General features: G+C 35.5%; 1 protein-coding gene across 1 annotated transcript; it reads right to left on the bottom strand.

The window, feature by feature from the left end:
- Positions 1-22242: 22242 nt before the first annotated feature.
- Positions 22243-23499, bottom strand: LOC140230158 (allatostatin-A receptor-like). Its single transcript, XM_072310347.1, has one exon. It carries the CDS (start codon positions 23497-23499, stop codon positions 22243-22245), a length of 1257 nt encoding a protein of 418 aa, XP_072166448.1.
- Positions 23500-26574: the final 3075 nt, after the last annotated feature.

Raw genomic sequence — 26574 nt, forward strand, 5'->3', positions numbered from 1 at the left:
CATTTCTTTGCATTATAAGATAAGATATATATAGAGTAATATATATGCCGTCAGGCTCAAAAAGAAATTTTCCCTGTGCTTTTGTTCTAGAATATTTTGCTAGTAAACTTTAACCTTCTACGTATTAAACAACGGAAAATGTGTGTGTGTGTGTGTGTGTGTGTGTGTGCGTGTGTACGTGTGTACGTGCGTGCTTGTCTGTGTATATGTATTTTAGTGAATCGCCCACCTCTCCTTCAAAAATTGTTGTTACTTCGATCGTATATTCGTGTATGTTTACCTGCAGATAATACAATTGCACCAACATCAAACATTGAAACCTCGGCTTCTATTTCATCTTCATCACCACCAGCAACAACATCACGAGAAGATATTAGTGTTTTTGCTTCTTTTCACTATAGTATCATGTACTTGTTGAAGCCGATATCGAGATGAAATACAGCAAGATCGTACACACCACACAGGTCATGCTTTTTTGGGGAAAGATAACGGTGGTATTTCGATCAATATAGGCACCAACTACCAGAGGAAAGAAAAACAGTTTCCCTTTCCTTACATTCAACATCGTACTCTCCATTATAGCTGACAATTAGGAAATTGTAGCCCTCCAAAGTTGGATTTTTTTTTTCTTTTGGATACGCTCTGTATTTCATTTGACATTTATTTTCATTTGCCCATTAGGCGTGTTTTTGAATAGTTTGAAGATGTCTTCACTGCACAATATAATTTAACCAGTGCTGGATCTTTTTCCCAAGTGTTAATTGTAAACTAACACTGTACCTAACAATTTGTATGTATGTGCATGCATGTATATATATATATATATATATATATATATGAAGAGTTTGTTTGCAAAAACCGATAAGTCCATATTTGTCAAATGGAGATATTTGCGATTAAAGGTCAAGAAAAATAAAGAGAAAAATAAGACATTTTTTGCTTCTTTTGACCATAACTTCAAAAATGTACCTTTATTTGGAGTGACCAATATGTCATTTAAAAGGTATTATTTTGCACTTTATGACAGATACCGCACTTGAAAATCTTCAAAAATGGACTTATCGGTTTTTGCAAACAAACTCTTCATATATATATAATATATATATATATATATATATATATATATATATATATATGTATAGCGAAAACTATATATGATATATATATATATATATATATATATATATATATATATATATATTATGTGTGTTGGTTTCGTGAAGTGTTTACTTCTCCTTCAGAATTATTGCGCTGCTTTGATATTATGCGCCAAAATATGAAACGTCAGCTACAATGCCATCAACATCAAGAACAGGACTGGTATTCCCTTCTTTTAGCTTTCCATGCAGTTCTTAATTCAGACCTTCTTTTTTTTTTCATCTGTCATTGAATGTCTTGAAAGAGCGTACATATTAAACAAGAAGGTCGTATGTGCTGAGGAAAATAACCATAGCGCTATTTACAGTGTACCGTTAGGAAGGTAATACTTCTCTAGGGTTGAATCAAGTCAGTATCATAAGTAGGTGAGGCATTTATTTCTTTTTGAATGTTGTTATCTTTTATGTTTTCTTTTTTCCAAGGACAATTTGATTTCATTCAAATTTCTGAACCAATATATTGTTCTGTGCATGTTGGCGATAGAGTGCGAAAGAAGTTCCTTGTCGATAAAAAGGCTGTTTTTATTTTTCTTCCCGTAGTAGAGATCCCCACCTCCGTTCCTTCGATCATTTATTTGATTTTTATTGCTTTGAAAATGAGATGCAGAATGAAATTAAATGGGAATTTGAATCACCATTCACTAGGTTTATTCCAAATGATATTGTGGATATGAATATACGAATGATTATATATTATGTAATTATAATATTTTTGTGTATACGTGTAATTATAGAGTTCCTTATCTTATGGGTTATAATAATATTCGTTGTTATAATTCGTTGTGGTAAAAAAAAAAAACAAACAAACAAACAAACAAAAAAACAAACAACATTTAAAGCTTGCGAAATGAAAAGGCGGGTTCTTCTCCATCCCATTAAAGTGGATTAAACGTCTTTTAAAAGAACTCCTCATATGGCCGTGTGTGTGTGTGGGGGGGGGGGTTGGTGTATGTGTGTGTGTGTTTATGTGTATGTGCGTTCATTACAGGGGGTTCGGATTTTTTTTTTTTCAAGACATGGGGGAATGTTACCCCCATCCCCACTCCACCTCCTTGAGTGCCCCCTGTATTTCCCTTATGATAATGAATTTCTCAGCGACTGCCACGCTGTTAATACCCAATGTGATGATGAGCAGAACTCTCAGCAAGTACACTGCCAGGCTTATTTCAGGAGAAGTCGATAAAGGTTCATGGCAACCATGATCTCTTAGAAACATTCCCTTTATAAATATAATGACCCCGAGTGTTTGTTTAGGATATCATTATCTAGTTCACGCTCTGTCAATTTCGTTCAATATTTGCCAAGAACGAGGAGAATGAATATGAGGAGTTACCACCTATAAATAGAAAACAAAGAAATAGGAAACAAAAGCTCTATCGTCATACACCTTCGTCATAATTGTATTCATTGGTAGTCTTCACTGGCTGATCACAACCCCCCGCGGAGGTTGCCATGACAACCGATCGCTGAGACTACGAATATCCGTAATCTGTATCATCTCGACCCTTTAAAAATCAGAAGCAGTACCAAACCCTACTCACGACATTTATCAAAACTGTTTAAATGTTATCTTTCTATGCAGCACAATACATTTCTGATTATATCTTGACTCAGCTTTTACATGCTAGTCAACTACTGTGGAGTCATGTTCAAACTTAAAAGTCGCATACTTTAGTATACTTTAGTGGACAATTTTCGTCAGGAACAGGTCAAATTTCTATTCACTTATTTTTAAGAATATAGTTAGGTAGACTAAAACGTATTATGAACATAAACCTCCGATTAATCCACGAACATGCACAAGCTTATATCACTTCGTCTTTTGTTTGAAGTGCAGTAAGTGTAAACAAGATATGTATGGATAAATTAACAAATAAATCTATATTTTTTATTATGAATGGCTAAATAAATGAATGCATGAATGAATTCATAAATTAACAAGTAACGAATATATTATTTGTGGTTATCCCTGCAATGCCGATCTTTCCTTTATGATTAATCCACTACTATATACGCATGTTTTATAGGTGCTGATACCATAACCTTCCCTATGTCTACAAGGGATGCCTCTGCAAGAACATCAATATTGCCAACAGGTGTTTCTATGTTTCCTATTTTCTGCCCGTTACTACGTACCTTTGAACTTTTTTTTTTTCTAAAAGGAAATTATATGTCTGGGAAGATCGATAGGTGTAAGTGGCGTTTCATTTGGTTTATGACGCTTATAAGGTAAATAATGATTCTCAAAGCCAAGCATGCCTCGAATCAGGGCGTACATACTCCGTGTGAGTTATTAGTGTCTTAATATCTATAGATAAATGGTAATAACGCAACATCACCTTTTACCCTTTGTGTGCATGGAGAACCAAATTTCATATGTTACACCAAAGGGATCAAAAACTACTTGTATCTTGACAAGATTACTGTAAATCTAATCTTACTTGTTAGTAATCTATCGTAGCATTCTGTTTAATAATCGTGTTTACAAATATTAGCATTTTAAGAAAAAAATGTAAAATGTAAAATGGGCAAAGAAGAGCGACAAATAACCAGCATTTTAAGCTGATCTGTATTTGGATGCGTGTTCGAGTAACATTTTGGAGCTTGATTACGAATTACAGGATAATAGATTCAGGAACACTTTATTCATCTTTTTGCTTTATTACTTTATGTTATGTTTTTGCAGTATTTATTGTATTTATCTCGTTGACAGGAATCCTGACACTGTGAACATGACATGATCAAAAAACACAATTTCACACTCAAGTGATTTCCTACCGATGGTTCCTGATATGAAACATATGGAACTAACAATGTCAGATGACATTACTTAAAAAAAAGATAAATAAATAAAATGGTAATTCTCCATCTTCAACCTACAATAAGTGGAATCTTTCAATCTATACAAATACACTACTTCCAAAATTATAGTCACATTCCCATTTTCAATTGTCCACTGTCATGGTTGTGCTATGTTCAGGAATCCATTAGGTATGTATGTTTATCTTTTATTTTTATTGCCATAGCATCTGCTCCCACATGGTCCATTTGAACTGCATGTTAAGTATACCGCTATATCAACGGTCAAATGATATATTGTAAATCTGGTGAATGACTCAGTGAATATCTTACCTGGTTAAGGTTTGAAACACAGTGAATGATGCTATCAACAAATTGTGGAATCATTCCACCTGTACAATATTTTCAGTAGAAAAGGGGTAACCATAATCGTGCTTTATAATGGTCAACAGAAAATGTCGGTCTTACCGTATATAGGTAATGACAACATAGGGAATTGCTCTTGTATCATAAAGCAACGCGTTTCCGATATATCAGTTTTTATTAAAAGTTCGGACGGGTCTTTTTTGAAAGTACAGATTTTAGCCAAAAGTTAGAGTAAGGACATACCATGAGCATTGGTACTTATCACTTACTGTTTTTTTTTTTTTAACCCTTTGAGAACGGTTTGATTTTGCTACAACGCGCATTTCCCATAGACAGCTGCCCGAATAATTATACTTGGGACTCGTCCAACATCTCGGCTATTTTATAGTAAACTTTCATTTTGAGATCCATGTTCACTTGGAGTTTGTGCCAACGGGGCGACTTGCATATCTGAGCGACATTTAATGATATTTACTTGTGTGTGTATGTTTCAGGATATACAGGAGAATTTTGTTCGACAGGTGGGCGCAATATCCCGAAACATTACATTGTTTCCTTTTTTTTTTTCTATTTATCCCTACGATGAACCAGATGGTTTCAACTTCTTATAAGTCCTGCTTACTCAAGTGGAATTTCAATTATTGTATTCAGTTCTCGCCATATCCATTATGTATTCGCCAGTAGCGAGAATAATGTAAGTTGTAACCACCTATCAAAAGAAAGAGGAAAATAATATCCAGGGTAAGAACATTATTGTTATAATTGTTCATGTAGTATCTACGCAGCTGTTCAAACACATCCCTCGCGTAGTTTACCGTGGGAGTCAAGGTCGTAAACTCCATTCAGTAGGTGGATTATGTAGGGTAAAGGTTAACTCTTTATGGCCATGGTGGAAACCCCCTGTGTGACACGTTATTCTGAGACAGAAGGTAGTCATGCTTTGAGAAAGAATTCTGTTTTTCCAATTTGTATTTCTGTTTCCAATTTGTATTTCTGATGGGCATAATAGTAGGCAAAGTTAAAAAGGAATGCCATGTTGTGTTTCGATATAAATTGTATGACGAATTTATTTGCAATTTTTCTTTCGAATGACCAGTTGCTACATTACTGTAAAGGCATGACTTTTGCACATAAAACCGTGACAAAAACTTAGAATGTACGAGCATATCCAGTTGGGAACACCGCTTGATAGTCAATAACCACATAGAGTGCAAGCCGTATATGAGAGGAACAAAAGCACGAGAAACGCTTTCATTGTGCCGCGGGATTAGCGGTGATTAGTGATTTAGCGGTTTTGGCGGCTCTTTTTTGTTGAGCAGAATATGCGAAGTTGGCACGCCGTCAACTGAGTCGGACGTGCGAACGTAGCACATAAAGAGTTAAGTGAGGTTCCGTAGCTATAGTCCCGATATCATCAAGCTCTATCAGCTTAAATATCCGAGCTATATTAATAGTTCATGTTTAGAAATGTCACGTTTCCGCTTGTGTGAGTGTGGGTTTGAGAATTTTCTCTCTTTTTTGTGGCCTATTCTTTTCTACTGCATCCTTTACTTATATATTTATTTGTGTTTCTTCTTTTTTATGGTTTTTATGTGGGCGGGTATGGGCGAGGGATTTTATATCGATGTGTATGTGTGTCTTTTATTTCAGTAATCATTTGGGTGATAAATGTAACATTGTCGGAGTACAGGAAAAAGAACACTTCAGGAAATAATTCTGTTTTTACCAAGCCATATTTTCTTTATTTCAGAATCGTTGATGATAGAAATGCATTCCTGCAGAGTTGTAGAGAATATCCAAAGCTTTACTGTGATCTTTATTTTATGACATAGCTGCTGTCATTTTTCCTTGGAAATAGCCAATACTAAAAACATGACCCCAAACAAACTGCCAGTATTCTTGATAATTATCAAGCACCCATTCATAAAGCTCATTCGAAATAAACCCTACAAACGGGAAAAGGTGATCTCTAATTGATTACATTCCAACATTTTGCCATTCAAGCATGACATTATATCATTGCAAAATTTACACTTTAAAACTGTTAGAGTTGAACAATGTTGACAGCAGTGTGCTATGAGATATAGCAGCCACGCTGTGTTCTTGTTAATGATGACGACAGCTATAACTTGTTACTATCACGTGTATCACTATTTAGTCATTATCCTGCCGCTATTCATTCATTCTAGATACGATGTATACCTCCACTGGCGTTATGGCAGTCGTGTCAGTCCTTGTCCTACTACTCGTTGTCTCCGTAATCATCAATATATTACAGTTCTGCAAACGAACGTCTAATAAAGGTTGGTTTTTGCCAAAATGCTTGGATTTTTGTCGTTTCCCCCGACTCTGTAATCTTATCTAGAGCTCCACATCCTATGCGTTAATTTTTCTATGAAAAAGTACTGTCGAAAACAATTTCTTTTCACCCTAAAATCTCAATATTGATGCGAGACCAACATGACAGCGTAAACATAAATGTTCGCTAAAGTGCACCAAAAGGAATTAACTCAACAAGCACTCGGGCCTAGCCGATCGACCTAGATATGATATACAATGTGACAGAATAAAGTTTATTGAAATAGTATCATTTGATTATTCAACGAAAAGAAAATTTGACACAGCATACCGCCCAAATGTTCTTACATAGAATAAGTCATGAATACTCCAATATTTTCGGAATAATTGTGCCATCGGCATAACTCTTATTTTTCCTCTTTCCTGCTAGTATTCCAAGAAACTGAGAACGTCAGGTAAGACATGGGAAAATGTTATTTTGTGCACATCGGTCTTTCCAAGTTGATTACTTGCTTGGTTGTTGTTGTTGTTGCTTTTTTCTCTTTTTTTCTACCATTTTTTCTGGCAAAATTTATGTGCGCCTGACGTAGTGTGCAAGTATATGACTGGAACAATGTTGTGAGCTTGAAGCATATATTTCTTGCAAGTTTTAAGATTATTTATCTTCTCCTTATACTTCTTACCTCTGCCAAGGGAGGAGGTTATGTTTTCGTTACCATGGTTACCGTTGGTTCGTTCGTTGGTTCGTTCGTTCGTTTGTCCGTGTGCAAAATAACCCAAAAAGTAGTTAACGGATTGGGATGAAACGTGACTTGCAGGAAAGGCTGAGAATGACACAAGTAACAAACAATTAATTGTTGGTAGTGATCCGAGAATTTTGGGGGAATTTATGAAGGATTTTGATGTTTTGGCAGGTAGGGTCAATGAACTTGGGAGTTCAAGCTGCGCGTATTTGAGGTTTGCTGGCGCACTAAAGTGCGTGATCTAGTTTCTGCTAGGGCGAGGCGCGCCGTGCAGCTGAGGGTTTATGGCGTAACAATGGCTTCTATATTGGGAAATCGGGCGACTTTCAGCACACATTAACTCCGTGGAAGAACAAGATCAATGGTGGAAATGAGCTGCATACTTGGCGGAGGTCTGCGCTCTCCGAGTGCTTTTCTAGTTAACATTTTTTCCTCCTAAGGATGCACTTTCTTTCTTTCTTTCTTTTTTTTTTTGGGGGTGGGGGATGACAACTTTTTTTTAAAAGGAATATCTCTATTTAATATATATGAAGGGTTTCTTTGCAAAAACCGATAAGTCCATTTTTGAAGATTTTGAAGTACGATCTCTGTCAAAAAGTACAAAATGATACCTTTTGAATGATATATTGGTCACTACATATAAAGGTATATTTTTGAAGTTATGGCCAAAAGAAACAAAAAATTTCTTATTATTCTCTTTATTTTTCTTGAACTTCAATCGCAAATATGTCAATTTAGCAAATACACGTATGGACTTATCGGTTGTTTGCAAACAAACTCTTTATATATATATATATATATATATATATATATATATATATAAAATATGATGTTCTTTGTTTATACTGCTGCCTTTATCACAGAATTGCAACACCACAAGTTAACGAGAATAGCGACCATGAGGTTAAAGACTGCTGGAATGGAGGCAGACTGTCACTCTCTCAAGAAATTTGTGAGTTTGGATCGTCCATTCAATATTCGTTTTAATTGAATCTTATTTCATTCAGTATGCATCCTTTTATATGATCGTTGTAAGTGGCTACTTTTGTTTCCCGATATATATATATATATATATATATATATATATATATACAATGTATTTATATTTCTTTTCATTTTTTGGCAAGTCTATCAAGGTTAAAAACAATCTCTTCAAAATGGTTATTTGGTGATCCTGCATCATAAAAACAACAAAAATGTCGATAGACCTGGATTTTAGATAAAACAAGAAGAAGAAAAAAACAAACAGACCGTCATCGTTACGAAAATGTACATTGTTGTATATCTCAATACTAATGAACATTGCTAACCGTTCTAAATAATGAAGAGAACGTACGCACTCTGGAAAAAAAAAACAAACAAACAAATGACAACTGTGAGAAGAGGCTCTGGTGTTTTCTGGTCCATTAAAGCATGTCAAGTGCCAAGCTGTGCTGTGTACAATCAGTGAAAAAAAGATATAAAAGTTCCAAATAAACGCAGTGAATGGGTTACAAATTATGCTGAAATTGTGCTCACTCTACTATCATATTTCACAAATGGCTGATAGCAAATTTTAAACCGGTAGCATCTTCGTTTTCAAAAGTTGTTAGAGTTGAAAGTTAAACATGAAAAGAAGCTTCAAATTAGAATAAGCTAATCACATTATTATACAAATTCGTCAAAAAAACTTACAAAACCACAAGCAATTCAAGTATATTTTATAGCTACATGTTTCTACTATAAAAATATGCAGAAAACAGAATTTTAAGGTAAATTACATTGTCTCTCATTTTGCCTTACATTACAGGTGACCACGGCTTTTGGGAAATGAGGTCGGAAAGCAGGTGCGATTTCATTGTGATTAAAGATGTTCGAAACGAGAGAGGAAACACCTGAAACACCTCGCAAGGAAGCACAAAATCACATCACGGAAATGCAAATTATCATACTTGAAAAAAAAAATAACACTATATGTTCAGTTACCCATTTGATAATATTGATTTCCTTGAGGAAAAAGAACGACCAAGTACCATTCAAGATTCCTGGAGTAGCAGCATTTTTTTTTTCTTACAAGTGAGAAAAGGGGGCCTTTGTTGAATGGAAAAAAAATACAATTGTATTTAGCAGGCTAGAACATTAATAAGAACAGATGTTTAATGCAAATGTAAAAACAAATAAGTATCTGAAAAACAAATCGCGTGAAAACCGTCTTCCGCATGAGGGCATTGTCTGTTTTGTTATTGTCTTTTTTAATGCAGGGACATGTATGTATATGTATGTATATACACTTGTATATGTGTATATATATATATATATATATATATATATATATATATACATATATATATGATTATATATATGATTATATACATATATATATTATTGTTATGCTTTTATGTATATACCATTACATTGACAGGATGACAACACCACAAGTGCAAGAGGACAGCGAACATGAGCTGAAAGAACTTGGGACGGGAGGTAATTTGCCAAGCGCTCTTGAAATTTGTGACTTCGGGTCCTTCGTTTGATTTTAATTCCATCAGGTTTAATTATAGTCATGTTTGTTTGTTTGTTTATCTTTTACTAAGGTGTTTTTACCTGCATGGAAATGTATGGCCTTATCTGGTATCCTTATTTACTTGTTATCATCAGCTATTATGAAACCAAATTTAAAGCAAAAGACATGGTCGTCTATTATTTTATTTCCATTGTGTTGAGCTTCTCGTCGTTTTAATTGTATCTGTCATTTCCCCTGATATGCTCCGATAGTCTGAATTCCCAAAATCCTCAATTTAGTCCATTAAGTCACAAAGATCGTGTTTATGTTTATCTATCGATTACTGCCGATAGTTGTTTATTATCCTCTCTAATGTTTTGTGTTTTTTTCTCCTTGTTTCAATAACACTGTTTGAAGAAAAAAGCTGTTTTTTTTTTTTCAGGTTGTGCATACTTAAAGCATACAAACAGTTTCGACGATTTTTTTTTTTTGTCTCTAACATAAAACGTGACTTTAAATCATGCCTCATTAGGAATATTACTCATTTTTTTTTTTTTGAGTCAAATTGATTTAAATCAGTATGGCTTCTTTTGTTACCAAGAAAGCAGCAAATAATTATGAGAATCAGTTCTCATTCTCTGTTCGTTAATAATCTTATACATATTCGTTTGACACTGATATGTCGTGCGTATTTTGCATAGGCATTCGTTGATAAAAGTTCCGTATATGATACATCAAAATAAGAAACAACGCATAAGTAACAATTCACTCATAATTTCTACCTACATACTGATATGAAAATATGCAAAAATCAGTCCGGCAAGGTCATTTTTTTTTTTCTGTTTCATTGCCCTACTTTACAGATGGCTATCAGTTCCTGGAAATTAAGCCGGAAAGCAGGTGCAATTTCATTTTCACCCAAGATATTTAAAGTGATACTGGAAAACAGCCTGCCAGGGAGCACATTATCACAACACAGAAAGCGAATGATCATATTGGAGAAACCATCGGCCAGTTACATTCTACATTGATAAAAAAAAAAACACTGAAAATGTTAGGTTAATGCGCAAAACAGACCGCTCATTAATTGTGATGAAATTACATTCAACAGGCTGGAGCGTTTCAAAGCTAAAACATTATGATTTGTTCAAAAGTAAGAAAAAAAAAGGAATAAGTGTCTGAAAAACAAATAGAACGAATATCGTCTTACACATGAACGTATCATTGCAAAAGTGAAAATTAAAGTTTGATGACTTAAATGCAGCTAGCCCCGCAATTCAAATTTACTGGATCTGTCTTTTCTGGAATCTGCATATATGGTGGCCTGCTTTCATACCAGCTAAACTTTTTTCATTTCTATCCTTTCAGAGATAAATTCCGAGTAAAATGAATTTCGTAAATTTTAAATGCGATCATCGTTCATTTCATTTTCAAAATGAAATGTATATTTAGTAAATCCAGTATGTGACCATGCGTCTCAATCCAACAAAAAGTCACGCACCCTGTTTTACACAGGAACTCAAGTTAGATGAACTGGGTCAACATAGTCAATCCTGTTTTCGTTTAGGGAAAGTGCAATTTTTCCATATAGGTAATTTTTCGGTTTTGGATTATAAAACCAATTGAAAAACGTTGTTGCTTTCTCATTTTTGAAAGAATATTTCCTTTTCTGTAGTTGGTGCGTTGCTTGATTTAATTAGATTGCCTTAGATGGAACCCCCTTTTATTTTCTTAAAACCCTTTATAAAGTCTTCTGCTTCAACTGTAATACCTTTTTTAAAGGATGGTGCCACTACATTGAAAGTTGGCGTCAGTCGTAAATTAAAAATACTTAATAGTTATGCAAGATTGCAGCCTTATCTGATTGTTCCTCCAATGTAGTTGGGACAGAGATTTAATTACATTTTTCCCCACTCATTACACAGAGCACAGCTTTGTGAAATTAAGCACTTACAAACCTCTCAACCGCAAAGCCTGTAAAGAAAAAAAAAACACTTTTTCATAATGTATACTTTCTGCACATTACTGTTCGAATAGGCTAGGAAAGTCCATTTGTGTGGAAATAAACATCATTAAAAAGTATAAAAGCATGTTTCTTTTTTTTTTTTTTAGAATCTGCTCTTTGAATTGAAATCTATGTCTGGCGACCCTATTTGGTAGTGATTTGTGATGCCGAGACTTATATGTTTGTTTCTCTGCTGTGTCTTTTTTTTTTTTTTTTTTTTGTACGCCTTCTCTATTTACAGAATGGCAACACCACATCTGATCGAAGACATCAAACATGACGTGACAGAACGTGAGATGGACGCTTTGGTGCCACATGCTCGTGAAATTTGTGAGTTTTGTTGGTCCACTCAATTTTCATTTTCTTTGAATGTTTATCTTTTCATCCGATTGCCAGTAAATTATATAAGATGCCTTTTTTTTGGGGGGGGGAGGGGGTCTATTAAAGTGAATCACGACTAAGAAAATATTTTTAAAAGGATTCTCTTTATTATCAAGCCGTATCTATATTATTATTTGGTTTGTCGATGCTAATGATGATAATGGTGTGCAGACTTAATGAAATTAAACAGTTGTACCTAAGATTTCTCTAACATAAAACACTGTATAACATTGAGAAATACCAGTTTAGTAGTGACCAGATCCAAACATCTTCAAGAATATTCCCCAGGTTTTGCTGCATTGGTATTTACGTAAATTTCGTTTGAGTGAAATAGATCTTATTCAGTAGCACTATGATTATTATTTTTTAAGTCAAGACAAGGGCTAATTATTATCAGAATCAGTTGTCTAACTCTTCAAATGTTATAACATCATCATGTCCATTTGACACTCATATTTTATTCGTACTCTGTATAGCCATATGTAGATCATAGGGATGTAAATGATCAGAATATGAATCAATAACTAACAATTCACGCAATATATTGTACACCCTTATGATTCTTAAGTGAAAATATACATAAATCAGCGTTGTAAGTTCTGGTTTATCTGGTTTTCCTTTACAGATGACCATTGCAACTGGGAGACGGTGCCGGAAATAAGGTGCGATTCTATTGTGACTGAAGATATTTAAAAAGATGGTGAAAAACACCTTGCAAGGGAATGCATGATAAATTCGCAGAAACTCGATGTGATTATGATTATTCTAAGCAAGATAACAACAACCCACTGACCACCATATTTTCAGTCTTGTACTTGTCCTTCTATAGAAAAAAAAAATCAATACCAGGATCATGACGTAACAATCAGTTTTACCAAAAGCCCAGAAAATGCATACGATATGCCATAATTGATTGTGATGTATATGAAGAGTTTGTTTGCAAAAACCGATAAGTCCATATTTGTCAAATGGAGATATTTGCGATTAAAGGTCAAGAAAAATAAAGAGAATAATTAGAAAATTTTTGCTTCTTTTGACCATAAGTTCAAAAGTATACCTTTATATGTAGTGACCAATATATCATTCAAAAGGTATTATGTTGTACTTTATGACAGAGACCGTACTTCAAAATCTTCAAAAATGGACATATCGGTTTTTGCAAACAAACTCTTCATATATATATATATATACAGTGTATATATATATATATATATATATATATATATCATACATGTAACCCTGCATCACAAAACAAACAAAAAGTCGCCAGACATGAAATTTTAATTAAGAGCCTATTCTGAAAGAGCGGAATTTAAACTTTAAAATGATGTATAACTCAAACCAAATGGACTTTCCTAACCTATCTTAAATTATTATTATTATTATTATTATTGGAAAGAAGGCATACACTCAGGAAAAGTGTGAACTGAGAAAAGAGGCTTTGAACTACAGTGTCTATTCAAGCACATACAAGTGTAATCTTTACCAAGTCGCGCTGGCTCTGCGATGACAAAAAACAGGATGTAAACCAGCAGAGTACTAACAATGAAGAGATTACCAGATTAAACTGAAATTAAGCATGCCTTATTAACACATTCTGTCCGTAATTAATGCCATCTTTCAAAGCAGTAGCATCATCTTTTCAAAAGTTATAGGAGTTGTAACTAAACTAAATAACTAAAAATTCATGTCTGGCGACATTTTGTTTGTTTTGTGGTGCAGGGTCACATATAAGAGGTTAGGACGTTTCTAATAATGTGCGATTAGTTCAAAAGTAGGAATGAAATAAGAATCCGAGAAAGAAACAACAGAAAAATAGTCTTATTTAAACGCGGATTTAAGAAAATAGGAACCTAATGACTCTAACGCTTTATGTGCCAGGGTGTGAACCCCCAGAGTTTATTTGCCACATTATTCTGAGACTGCAACATAGTCTTTCTTCGAGTAACATTCTGATTTTCAAATCCATAACTAAAAATATTAGATATTTTTCCTACCCTGGACATGTAACTAAATGAGCAAAGTTTTAAAGAAACTTGTATTGCTTATACGTTTTGCTGTACATTGTGTAAAGCAATGAAGAAAAAAAATATTGCATGTACAACTTATGTTTACGATGTGCAGTCGTGCAAGCTGGCCTATTTGACCGTTTTCATTGACAGATCTTGTTCACTCAGAAAGACATTAATTGTTCCTTAATGTGATGCTGAAAACGTGCAATTTGTCATTGTTGTCTTGGTTCTCAGTCATGCATGACATTTGTCACCTTACTTAGGTATCAATAGAAAGAAGAACCGTTCTTCTTTCCTCAATACCAACATTGCACACTGGATTGCTGACAATTATGAAATGATAGCCCTCCAAAGTTGGATTACCCTTTGTTATGTGTATTGATCTGCAATTCATATTGTTTAACGAGTCCAAAAACTGCGTTGTCAGGGTAACGGCATATTACTGCGATTGATCGGGAAAATATTAGGAATCAAAAACGTTCCTCATTTGTCAAGTAAAATGCTGACGAAGCTCGGCACACATATAAGTGTCGGGGTGAGATGTGCAAGACATTTTTCTTTTTTAAGTGTTGGAAGCTGCATTGCCGCGGTGACAGTTTATTATGAATTATGTAAACGGCATATTGTGGCAATGAATTATGAAAATATTGCAGATCGGAGAATTTCCTAATTTTTGTTTAAGTAAAATATCACGATCCTTAATACACTGTACAAATATTGGTGTCAGGATGAAGACATTTTTCTAATGTGTTGGAAGCTCGGTTCACATAGATAATAAGATAACATGAAAATAAAATGAGGAAAATATCCGTAAAAATACGTCCTCATTTTTATTTAAAACAATGCTTATGCAATTCAGCAAACATACTGTTTTTTTTTTTCAAAATCGAGAGGAGTAGGAAACACGTTTTGAATGTGTGATAAATAGCGTTGCCACATGAATGACATTTTTGTATTTCTTGCCCTCCCGTTTTCCCAGCCACATTAATAGATCAGCCGCGACATTGGCCTGCACCCTGTATTATATGCTTATCGTGAAGTCCATATCGCGCGTTTACATAGTTTATGTACAAAATGTACAACGTGCGTAACACAGCTTACTATGGAGGAAGACATCTTGAAACCACCTGACACATATACGACGTGTTGATTGGTTAAAGTGGACTTATCGGGTTTTTCAAACAAAGGAGGATGGCGTTTTGAAGGGCTTTGCAATAAAACATTGATTTCATAATGACATAGTTTCAATTATATTGCGTTTTGTTACAAATTGATCTCATCTTCAGTTTCGATCTACTTTTACGTAAATCACAGTATAATGAATGTTTAGATTTCCATGAAAAAAAAATGGACTTATGCATTTTAGCGAACAAAGATGGACATTGAACTTTACAACCGACTGCACGAGAGCATGGCGAGCCAAGAAACTGATAATGGAGAAAGTGACCACGATAAATCTGAGCCGGACCCTAGCTCCAGAGGACAACAGTGACCATGAACATGAGCAACGATTACGACATCGACATACAAGAGACTTTGTGAACAGAGCGACTAAGCCTCGCCGGGTGGACATGTCGTTCACGGCCCGAGCATCAGCAGCATGCAGCATGGCCTGACCTGACAAAAACCGCGATTGACCATCGCTGAGTGGACCAGCCATCCACGGCCCGAGCACGGACGAGAGAAAGTGTGCAGCATGGCCAGATCGACTGTAATGAGACTGAACAAGAAAAGCGAGTGGATTACGATTTTCATCCACAGCCCGAGCATCTTAAAAACATGCAGCACGGCCAGACTGCAAGGGAAAATCACGACATCGGACTGACGACAACGAGAAACGTACACCGTACATAGAATGATGACCGCATCGGAGTGTAGACGACCCACGAGAAACAGCGTACACCATACATCGATCGGACGATCAATGACGAACACATCGCAGAGTGACGACCACGATTGACAACCAAGAGGAATTAGAACTTAACCCGTTGAGGACGGTTTGATTTTGCTACAACACGCATTTCCCATAGACACCTGCCCGAGTATACTCGGGACTCGTCCTCAACGGGTTAAGTGAGTGAACATGGACTGCCCCTGACTACGATTACGCATTTGAGATTTGAACTGTAAGTTCTGTGTAAATAAGTTATAATTGGAACATATGTGAAAACAAAGGACTGCTCAAGATGGACTTGAACTTTGAAAAAAAAAGTAGTTGCTAGTTGGACATTGTCGAGTGGATATTGATCATGAACTTTACAACGTATCTGTGTCTCTCTCTCCAGTTAATCCCTCGCCATTTCTATATACACAAAAATGGCGACGAGGATGTAGAACCGCTGGGTGCACAGCAGCTCCCTCCAACATGGAGGAAAGGGAGGAGGTCGACATCAAGATCGACTAGGACAATGACATGAAACTCCGAGCTACAGAGACGTTACCACGGCCCATGCACCAGAACCCGTGATATCGACTGCCGATCGACTGTGAACGAAATGACTGCACGCGAGCTTTGGTTGCAATAAACAGTTTGCCTCTTAGATCTGAACCAAGCAAGACGTGTTCGTGTCTCTCTCTCTGGCTAGTCTCTCACCATTAATACATACACAAAACTCTTTACATGTATTTGCTTCCTATTTTATACTGCTACATTTACAGGGTGGCAACGCCACAAGTAAACGAGAACAACGAGCATGTGGTGGTTGAACATGGGTTGGACGCTGTGGTGCAAAATGCTCATGAAATTAGTGAGTTTAATTGGTCCATTTCATTTTCATTTCCATTTTCATTGAACATTTGTCTCTTCTTTTGATTTTTGATTGCCCGTAAATGGGGGGGGGGGGGGGTGGGGTTGGTACAGCATGCCCATCTTCAATACGGATTTTTTTCAATGACAAGATGTGTTTTTTTTTCCTCCGTTCCTTAGCGTGTACTTCTTATTTCATCTTTTATTGTATTTTGCAGAACTTGTTGTGATTCAACACTCTTTTTCATCGCGTTTATACCTGTATGGAAATGTATTGCCTTACCTGATAACCCTATTTATTTCATCAGATTGGGTCCGTTTTCAAAACAAATGCTAATATATTTGTTTTCCATTGTTTTCCGTTTCTTACAGATTTTACGTAACTATCACCTATTACACATCTAAGCCCTCATTTTAGTTCATTGACTTTATACAGAAAGGATTTGTGTGTCATTTTTGTGCTGTATGTTTTATCGTATTTTCGTCATTCTATCGTCACTCTTTAAAAGAAGTAAAATGAAGAGGTATGCTTTTGTTAATGACTTATTTATCTATTTGTGTCGGCTGCAGAGTTTTCAAACCTTTTAATTACTGGATTCCTAACTGATTCGTTAATTCACAAGCAGAGCCCACAAGACTATACAGGTTCCTAATTCCCAAATAGGAAAAAGAAAATCTGATGTTGGAAACACCTAATAAATGAAACTGTTTCCGAGAAGATCTCTTTCTCTCCCCCCCCCCCAAAAAAAAAATGGATTCCCAAATGATTCGCTATTGGACAAACACACCCGAGAAGACTATCAGGATCCTAATTTTCAAATTGGCAACTGCTTGGTTTATTATTGTTATTATTATTATTATGATTATCATTATTGTTATTTTTGATGCTGGAAAAAGTTAACGAATTTAACTATTTTCCCGAAGTTCTCTCCATCCATGACAGAACCCCCCCCCAAAAAAAAAAAAAAATAAATAAATAAATAAAATAATAATAAAGCAAGTTATAATAAAATGCCATCTTTATGTTAACGAAGCGAAAACATATCCAGGAATACCCCCCCCCCCCCATGAACTAAATGCAGTATTTTTCCGTAAGTTGAGATAGAGTGAAATGCGTTTAGTTAGGTATGTCTTCTACAAATTATTATTAGAGTCAGTTTTCTTTTAAGTCTTTATCAATAGAATGTTATAACATTTTATCTCTTCATGTGCATTGGTAGACCCCCTAAGTGGAACATTGTTCTGAGACAGCAGCACAGTCATGCTTTAGGAAACACTCTGGGTTTTTTTTTTCAAATCTATGTAACTTTTATGAATTATGTTACCCTCGACAGGTAAAGAAAAAATTTGATTTGATATAAATTGTGCGGTAAACCTATGATTATTTTTCTTTCGTAACGAACATTAGCTATATTATTGACGCACACAAAACAGTGACCTAAAATTAGAATTACTCGCAAATCCAGAAGAGATTGTGCACTTGGTATTCCTTCACCACATACAGTGCAAGGTACGTGTGACAGGAATGTAGCCACGAGAAATGCTTTCATGTAATCGTACTATGACATTTGGCGAGTAATCAATCGGAGTCAAGTGGGTGGGTTTGTGTGTTTTAGCAGAATATGCAAACTTGGCCGTACGCCGCCGACTAACAAGTCGGGCGTGCAAATAGGCACATAAAGATATCCATTTGACACTAGTATTTAACTCGTACTTTGTATCGTCCCTTCAGGTCATAGGTATGTAAATGATACACCAGAATAATAAACGACAGCTAACAATTCACGAAACATTTTAAGCCAAATGATATGGAAGTTAAGATATGCATAACTCAGTGCTGACAGTTCTGGTTTATAGTCTGCTTCGTTGCCTTACTTTACAGATGACTGTGGCTGCTTGGAAGTGATGCCGGTAAGGAGGTGCGAATCCATTTCGTTTGAAGATGGCTAAAAAGAAAGTGGAAAACACCTTGAAAGGGAGCGCATAATCATGTCACGGAAATGCGACGTGATAATATTGGAGCTAAGTAACAACACCCCATCGGCCACCATATTTCCAGTCACCCACGTGATGGTGTATTCATCTCCTAAGGAAAGAAAAAAAAAAGAAGAAAATACCTTTTCGCGCTAAATCAATTTTCGAATATCCTTCCATTATGAGAAATAGAGTTTGAATATCGTGAGAGTACTGATTAATGAATACTTTTTTTTTTTGCTTATTAGAGTTAACAACAGTTAACAACACAATTATTCACACCCATCAGAAATTATTAGGTTTGAGCAGATTTCTTACAAGTAAAGGATGGAGTGATGGTGATTGGGTGTCAACTTTTCACTTGTATTTGTCATATGTAAATTGACATTAATTTCAGTTTCATCTCATTTGCATAACTATAGAAAAGTTGAGATTAAACATCCAATCACCATCTCATTCAATCCTTCACTTGTAAGAAATCTGTTCAAAACTAAACATTTGCCAGGTGTACGAGTAATTTGAAGAGTTTGTTCGCAAAAGCCGATAAATCCATATTTGCCAAATGGAGGTATTTGCGATTAAAGGTCAAGAAAAATAAAGAGAATAATAAGAACGCATTTGCTTCTTTTGACCATTACTTAAAAAATGTACATTTATAATTATGTAGTGACCAATATGTCAAATAAAAGGTATTATTTTGTACTTTATGACAGAGACCGTACCTCAAAATCTTCAAAAATGGACTTTTCGGTTTTTGCGGACAAACTCTTCATTTTGTTGTTAACCGTATTTGTATATAATATATATATATATATATATATATATATATATATGTACATATATATATATATATATACATGTATATATGTGTGTGCGTGTGTGTGTATGTGTTATTGAAGGCATACATGTAGATAGCAAAATGGGCTAAGCGTCATTCTTAAAATAGGTCCACCATCAAATAGTAAAAAATACATACAAACATAATCCCTTTCTACTGATACTTATAAAGTCACTCGTAGAATAACAAGAAATGTTATGGAAATTGTAATTAAAATGTCCCATTTCCCCCCTTTTGATTTCTAAGTAGATTCAATCTCAAATATTCCTACTTGACATAAATGTAGATAACCGTTTTTGCGATCAAACTCATTCATATATAATATGTAAATATGAATACATCTGTTTACATATATGTATATATTTTCAGGATTTAAATGTAAAAAATTAAAAAATAATCTTTTGAAGTGATATAACAGTCTGCAGAATATAAAAAATTTCCACCGAAATTGAGCTCATATCAAAGCAAATATATATATACATATATATATATATATATATATATATATATATTAGATATTATAGAAATTATAACGTGTATTTATTAAATATCAACTTTTCATGAGATTTAGCTGAACATCTCAGATTAATGAAAGACATATATGTATATATATATATATATATATGTGTGTGCTGATTTCATTTAAGGTTTTCATATTGTGTATGCATTATATCAAGTACAGGTTTGTTGGCAGATTAAGAAGATATAATTGCTGATAGCTGATGCATATATTTGACTGACATTGAAGTTAATTGACACTATCCTTTTCCCGAGGCCTGTTCGATGATTTTATTGGGGTGATTTATGTCTTATTACATTCCATTTGGATTTTGTGATTTGTCTTTGTTTGATTATGTTTGTGGCGATTTTACAGCTGTCTTTCTATCTGACGATTTGCAAACTGCTGTGTATTGTGTCTCATTTGCGAACATACCTGACAAATTATATTTGTGCTCTTCCTCACTTTTTTTTTCTTTTGAATTATGTGATATCATCTTCCTTATTATTTCATATTGGGGACAACATTTGCTTGTGTTATATAGTTTCCAGTTCTTGCATACGTCACTGAAATCAATGGGACTATAGGATCCTGTCACAAACAAGTATATCCATGTATAAAGATGTGTCTACTCAATTTTGTACTCAAGTCCAAGTTCCACGTAACATAAAAACAAAAGAGGACGATATGCATTTTATATACGTCTATGCACTCACATGCTGCAATCGCCTCTCCTTAGAGATGGCATACAACGTTTTTTTTTTTTTTTTTTTTTTTTTTTTTTTTCAAGATTCAAGACCCAGTTGTGTTTTTACAGGCTCTTGCCTTTTCAGAGCGCATATTTACAACCACCTTGAATTCCGCCCAATTACATGTCACAGTTTTATTTTGAAAAGATGCACTGCTAAACACATCTTTCCAGAAAGAGGAGTAGCATTAAACTCATTGTTTAACTGCAACAGAATCAAATAATGTTTTGACAGTTTCCCGGCTGTAACCATTGATGCTTACCTCACCAAAGTTCCACACCAAGGGATTCTATGCCAATAATACTAAATTGGTTATTGGTGTAAGAAATATTCAGGGAAAAATGATCTTCATCTTTTTTTCGCAATTATCATTACCCAATCTTTTCTGTTATGTTGGAGGTTTAAAAATAATTGCGCATGTAATTCAGTCAAGTATTTTCGTGTGTGTGCGTTTTCTTTCTATAGTGATGATATTTGTAGCAACCAATGTGGCTTTAGAAAACATCTTACCCTTATGCATACAAAACAAAACAAAAATGTGTCAAAAAATTGTGTTTAAATCGTTGGTAATTGATATGTAATCACAATTCGTACTATTGTGTCGCTCATGGTTTGCCAATCAAATACAAAAAGTAAAAATAAAAGGGTTTCGTAGAGCAGATCGCGGGTTTTATGAACAAATTTGATCTTAAAATATTCTACGATTCCAAGAGTTCTCACATTATGCTGACGATAACCTAATTCTTAAGTCGGTTGGTAATTAAAAAAGTGTATTATGTGACAGACTAAGATGTGCATATATTTCATAATATATGTTATGTATGCTCCATAATTCCCTTCGGAATCCTGGTAACGTCGACAATTGAACAACAGAGCACTGCGTCTGTCAATTGCGACACCAGATGGACACATGATAATTACTAATACCGATTTTGTTGTTGTTTTTGTTGTTGTTTAGTTTCGTGTGTTAACCAATCTAGTTTGGACTATAGATGTGCAGGTGCTGAGTTCACTTCTAAAGGAAATAGACTATAAAGGGACATTGTATTCCCTGTTTTAATTACATTGGGATATACCTGCCGACTAGTCGAGATTTAGTTTTCCCCCAATGAGAAACTCTAGCTCCTCCAGCCCTGTCATTCAATCAATGTGAGCTTTTATAACTAGAAGGGCACACACTTCAGTATTTAGACTCAAGCGGCATAAGTTTCTGCCTTTGGCTTAGTCGCAGGCCCAAACAGTGGGATATCGTCCTTCGCACTTGATCCTGGGATGATCAAGCTCTTGATGGCCGCGCGAAACTTGGGATAACGTGCCGCGTAGATAAGTGGATTCGCACAGGAATTTATAAACGTCAGCAGAGTAAGAGCATCATGGATTGGACTGAACAGGAATGGTAGAAGCTCTCCCCTCAATGTGGATATAAGCAGGGAGAGCTGGTTGGGCCCGATGGTGAGAATGTAAATCACAACTATGATGAAGGTCAACTTGACAACGCTATTGCGCGCCTCCACATGAAAAGACCGCTTTGCCTGACGATTCGCTACGGCTCTAGCCATCTGCCCTGGCTCTCGGCGTGACTGCCGATTCAATGACACTGCAGTGATGATTTGGGTGACGATCATAACGAAAGCGGGGATAAAGAGGCGTAAGAAACAGATGTACACGGGAGTTGCTATCAATACAACCGGAGATTTCCTTGACATTTTGCACTTATTATCGGACACTTCATACGCCTCGACTGAGAATAACGCCGAGGGAATTGAAAAAAGCCAGACCGTCAACAAGTACAAACGTACGTTTCTCCGGGTAAGGACTCGTTTGAAATGCAGAGGGTAAACCACTGCGATTAGGCGTTCCGCAGACATTCCTGTCAAAATGTATGCCGAGGAGTGAGCACACACCCACATTATATAGTTGGTAAAAATCACCTTGCAGTAGAGCGCTCCTAGAACAGTCCGAGGTACGTAGATTGCTGTTGGTGCTGGTATCATGAAGACCGAGGTGCTCAGATCAGCCACTGCCAGGGCCCCGACGAACGTGTCGATGGAATTCGATATAGTTCTGTGTTGGGCCAAAGCAATGACAACCAAGCCGTTGCCGACGATGCCAAGGCCGGAAAAGAAAAACTGCAAACCGACCGCCACTGACCATCCGTATTGCCATGCCCATCCCTCCTGAACATTGGTGTCTTGGTTAGCCCCAGCTGAGATGAATTTGTTATCATGTCTGTTCTCTTCGACCATGTCTATAAGTTTAACAGATGTGTCTTCAGTTTTCATATAGACTGAGCCTGCATCATTTTCCCCTAACTTACCGGTGGGCCAATTGAGGTAGGAATCCTCCGCCGTTGCCACCACCGAGGGATATGATGAATCAGTCTCATGGCGCGCTCGAATGGTAAATATCAGGAGAAAGTTGGTTATGACGCTTAGTCCTCTTCGCACCATTATTCCTGACCTCTGTGTAATGTCCACACGCTGTAAGGGGAAAACGAAGAAGAATATTACATCTCCTTTGACTGCACAGGGTGCTTGTTTCTTTCTTGATAGATGTATAAATTTATCAGTAACAACGAATTTCATTAACAATTGAGACATTATTTTTCATCACAATATTGGATTTTTAAGGGGCCCTGAAATCCAAATGCAGGTTGATTTGTGATGATTTATGATACCTCAACATCTCTTTTGCGGTGAAACATATATCTAGAAACATTCCACATATTCTTTAAACGATTTTTTTTTTCTTCTATCTTTCTTCAGATTACTTGGGAACGTTAAAAAAAAAAAAAAAAAAAAAAAAAAAAAAAAAAAAAAAAAAAAAACTTCCAAACCTCATCTGTCAATCATTGCTAAAGTGCTGAAATGTTGAACAAAAAACTTGGAATGCACCTTCCCCTCGACTCAGCATAACTTGCATGATCCCTCGCCATGTCTTTTGCCAGTCACGCAGAGCTTTAGCTTTAGATTACGCGAAAACGCAACCTACAACAACAACAAAAATAAATAAAAAGCCTACCATATGATATTGTGTATCATTTAGTTCTTCCCGTCGGGAATTGAGCGGACGTTAAAATAACACAGAACGCGGAAGTGCGAAGTGCGACTTTGCGCATGTTCAGAACAGTCCCCCCCCCCCCTCCCCCCGAACGTTCTCGTCGCGAGACTCTCTAGTTCCTGTTATTATAAAGCGGCGCCGCCTTGAGCCACAGAACTCTATTATGGAAAAGGCGTCACAACTACAACTAAGTTGCATAAAAGGGGCAGTTTCTTCATAAAAGGCCAGTGACAGGCCAGTGTTGTAATCATGTCTTTGACGATAAATAAAACAAAACAAAATAAAACAAAGGGGTGTTGACATATTATACATCAGGTCCATGGTCCTATTCTGGATATATGGCAGGTAATGACAATTTTACAAGGACTAACAGTGAACAAAAATTACATTCCCCCGTGTAATACACATATTACATTCTCTTACATTTCTGACTGTTGAAGTGTTAATCCAACTGTACTGTTTACATGTTTTTCTTTGTAAATATTACATGAATTTGAGTGGTTAAGTGTCAATAACCAATAAATCATCTCGCTATTTTTTTTCAGAATACACAATTTATCACTTTTATAACTGATCAAATGAAATTCCAAAGAGTCATTACATTTAATATTGCGAGATACATGTATTTCCAAATATTTGAGTGTTACTCCAGTTATGCTTAATTTTATGATCAAGTGCAAAATGTCGATCCAGTAATTTATTTTACATATTACAATTTTTTTATTTTTTTATAGAAATATTTTTTTTTATTTCATTTCATTTATTTTCACTTAATAAAACATGCATACATCAAAATGTTACGATGGTATGACAAGTATAACATGACAATGTGACAAAAACAAACTAACACAAACAACCAAAAATATCAAGTGAAGGGGTTAGTGAGAAGGTAATGGGCCTTATTTAAAACTAACCCCGGAAAAGTAAATGCAGCGTCAGGTCTCTTCTTTCTATAATACATACACTCACACATACACACGCATGCATACACTGACAAAAGCATACACCAGCACATTAACAATACACAAGATGCCATTTTCACAAACACTCCTCTAACATGCCAATCTCTTAAAAATTCTGAAAATGATATCAATAACTTCCAGAATACCTTTCAAGTAAAAAACGCTGAAAACTTTCTTAAAACTTGTCACTGTTTTCTTACATTTCACATCAGAGTGGATAGAATTCCAGATTTGAGGGCCTTGAAAAAATATTGACTTTTTGAAAGAGGATGTTCGAAAAATTTCTACAATTTCTTGTGCCATAATTATGATTATCTCTGTTTAGTTTGAAATAACCAAGTAATGATACAGGTTAAATATCATTATAACATAAGAACATTATACTGCACTACGATACTAAGTGTCTTACATACTTACGTCATAATATGTAAGTGATGGAAGTCCCCCATTCTGTTCTTTTCTTGCATAGAATATGGTGAATGATAAAACTACTGTATATCTATAAATGTTTGGTTAGAGCGTAGTGGAACTGTGTTTGGATTGACATGTTTTTAGTAGGCCTTCCGGTCGTTGTTTGTTCCCAAGTGTTATCTGCCACTCGATGGCAAGAAAGGAAGGTTCATAGTCATTGCGTTTTATTTCAGTCAGTGATACTTTGTATTTCTTTACACATAGTCACACAGAATGTAAAACAGTTAGGGCCTACATGCATTGCTTAAAACAAGCAAATACATGGCGTGAAAGATAAGTGTTCGTTTGCCAATTGACACAGAATACCCAGTAGATCTGTAAGTAGTGTCCACAGCTAACTCGATAACAGTTATGGGAGATATTCGTAGTTCAAAAGTTTTGATAACCGAAATAGTTACTCTGAAAATGAGAAGAAAAAAAAAAAGGTTTATAAGATTGGAACATTTGTGGCGTTATTCCAAAGTTCGTAATAAAAAAAAAAAAGAAAAAAAAAATCTAAGACAAGAACATCTGTGCCATCATTCCGAGGTTTGTAAGTTAAAACAAGCCTCCGGAATAACGTCTAAGATAAATTATTTTAGTATCACCTCATGACTGATTGATTCTAAATCTTACCTATGTTTTCCAGGTCTTCCTCTTCAGTCAAGCAGTTCTTGACGCACTTTAGATGCAAAGGTTGGGAAGAGTTATACCGATGAACAACACCGGCTGACAACGAACTCCATCAATCTTACTGGCGTTTTGGATGAGATGACTAATGATCTTAAGCGACGCCTTTGCGCATGCGCGATAATGAGTGAATGTACAGACAAGGAAACTTGTAAACCTCGTCATGAATAACAATTCAGCTTGCTCTAGGAGGACACTTAGAAGATCACGAAGAGACTGTTTGCAATATCCCCCAGTACTATCATTGGTGTATCCTTCTGATAGCAAAAGCAATTCAAAGCGTGCAATCACCCTTAAAGTTTGAAAAGAATGTGAATGCTAAGGACTGGACCAGGAATTGCGCGCGCAGTGATTGGCAAATTC

Source organism: Diadema setosum, chromosome 6, assembly GCF_964275005.1.
Source record: "Diadema setosum chromosome 6, eeDiaSeto1, whole genome shotgun sequence".
Taxonomy (NCBI): domain Eukaryota; kingdom Metazoa; phylum Echinodermata; class Echinoidea; order Diadematoida; family Diadematidae; genus Diadema; species Diadema setosum.

Bases quoted from the DNA above. Each gene is read 5' to 3' on its own strand.
- LOC140230158 (XM_072310347.1), bottom strand. From the start codon at position 23,499: ATGGTGCGAAGAGGACTAAGCGTCATAACCAACTTTCTCCTGATATTT.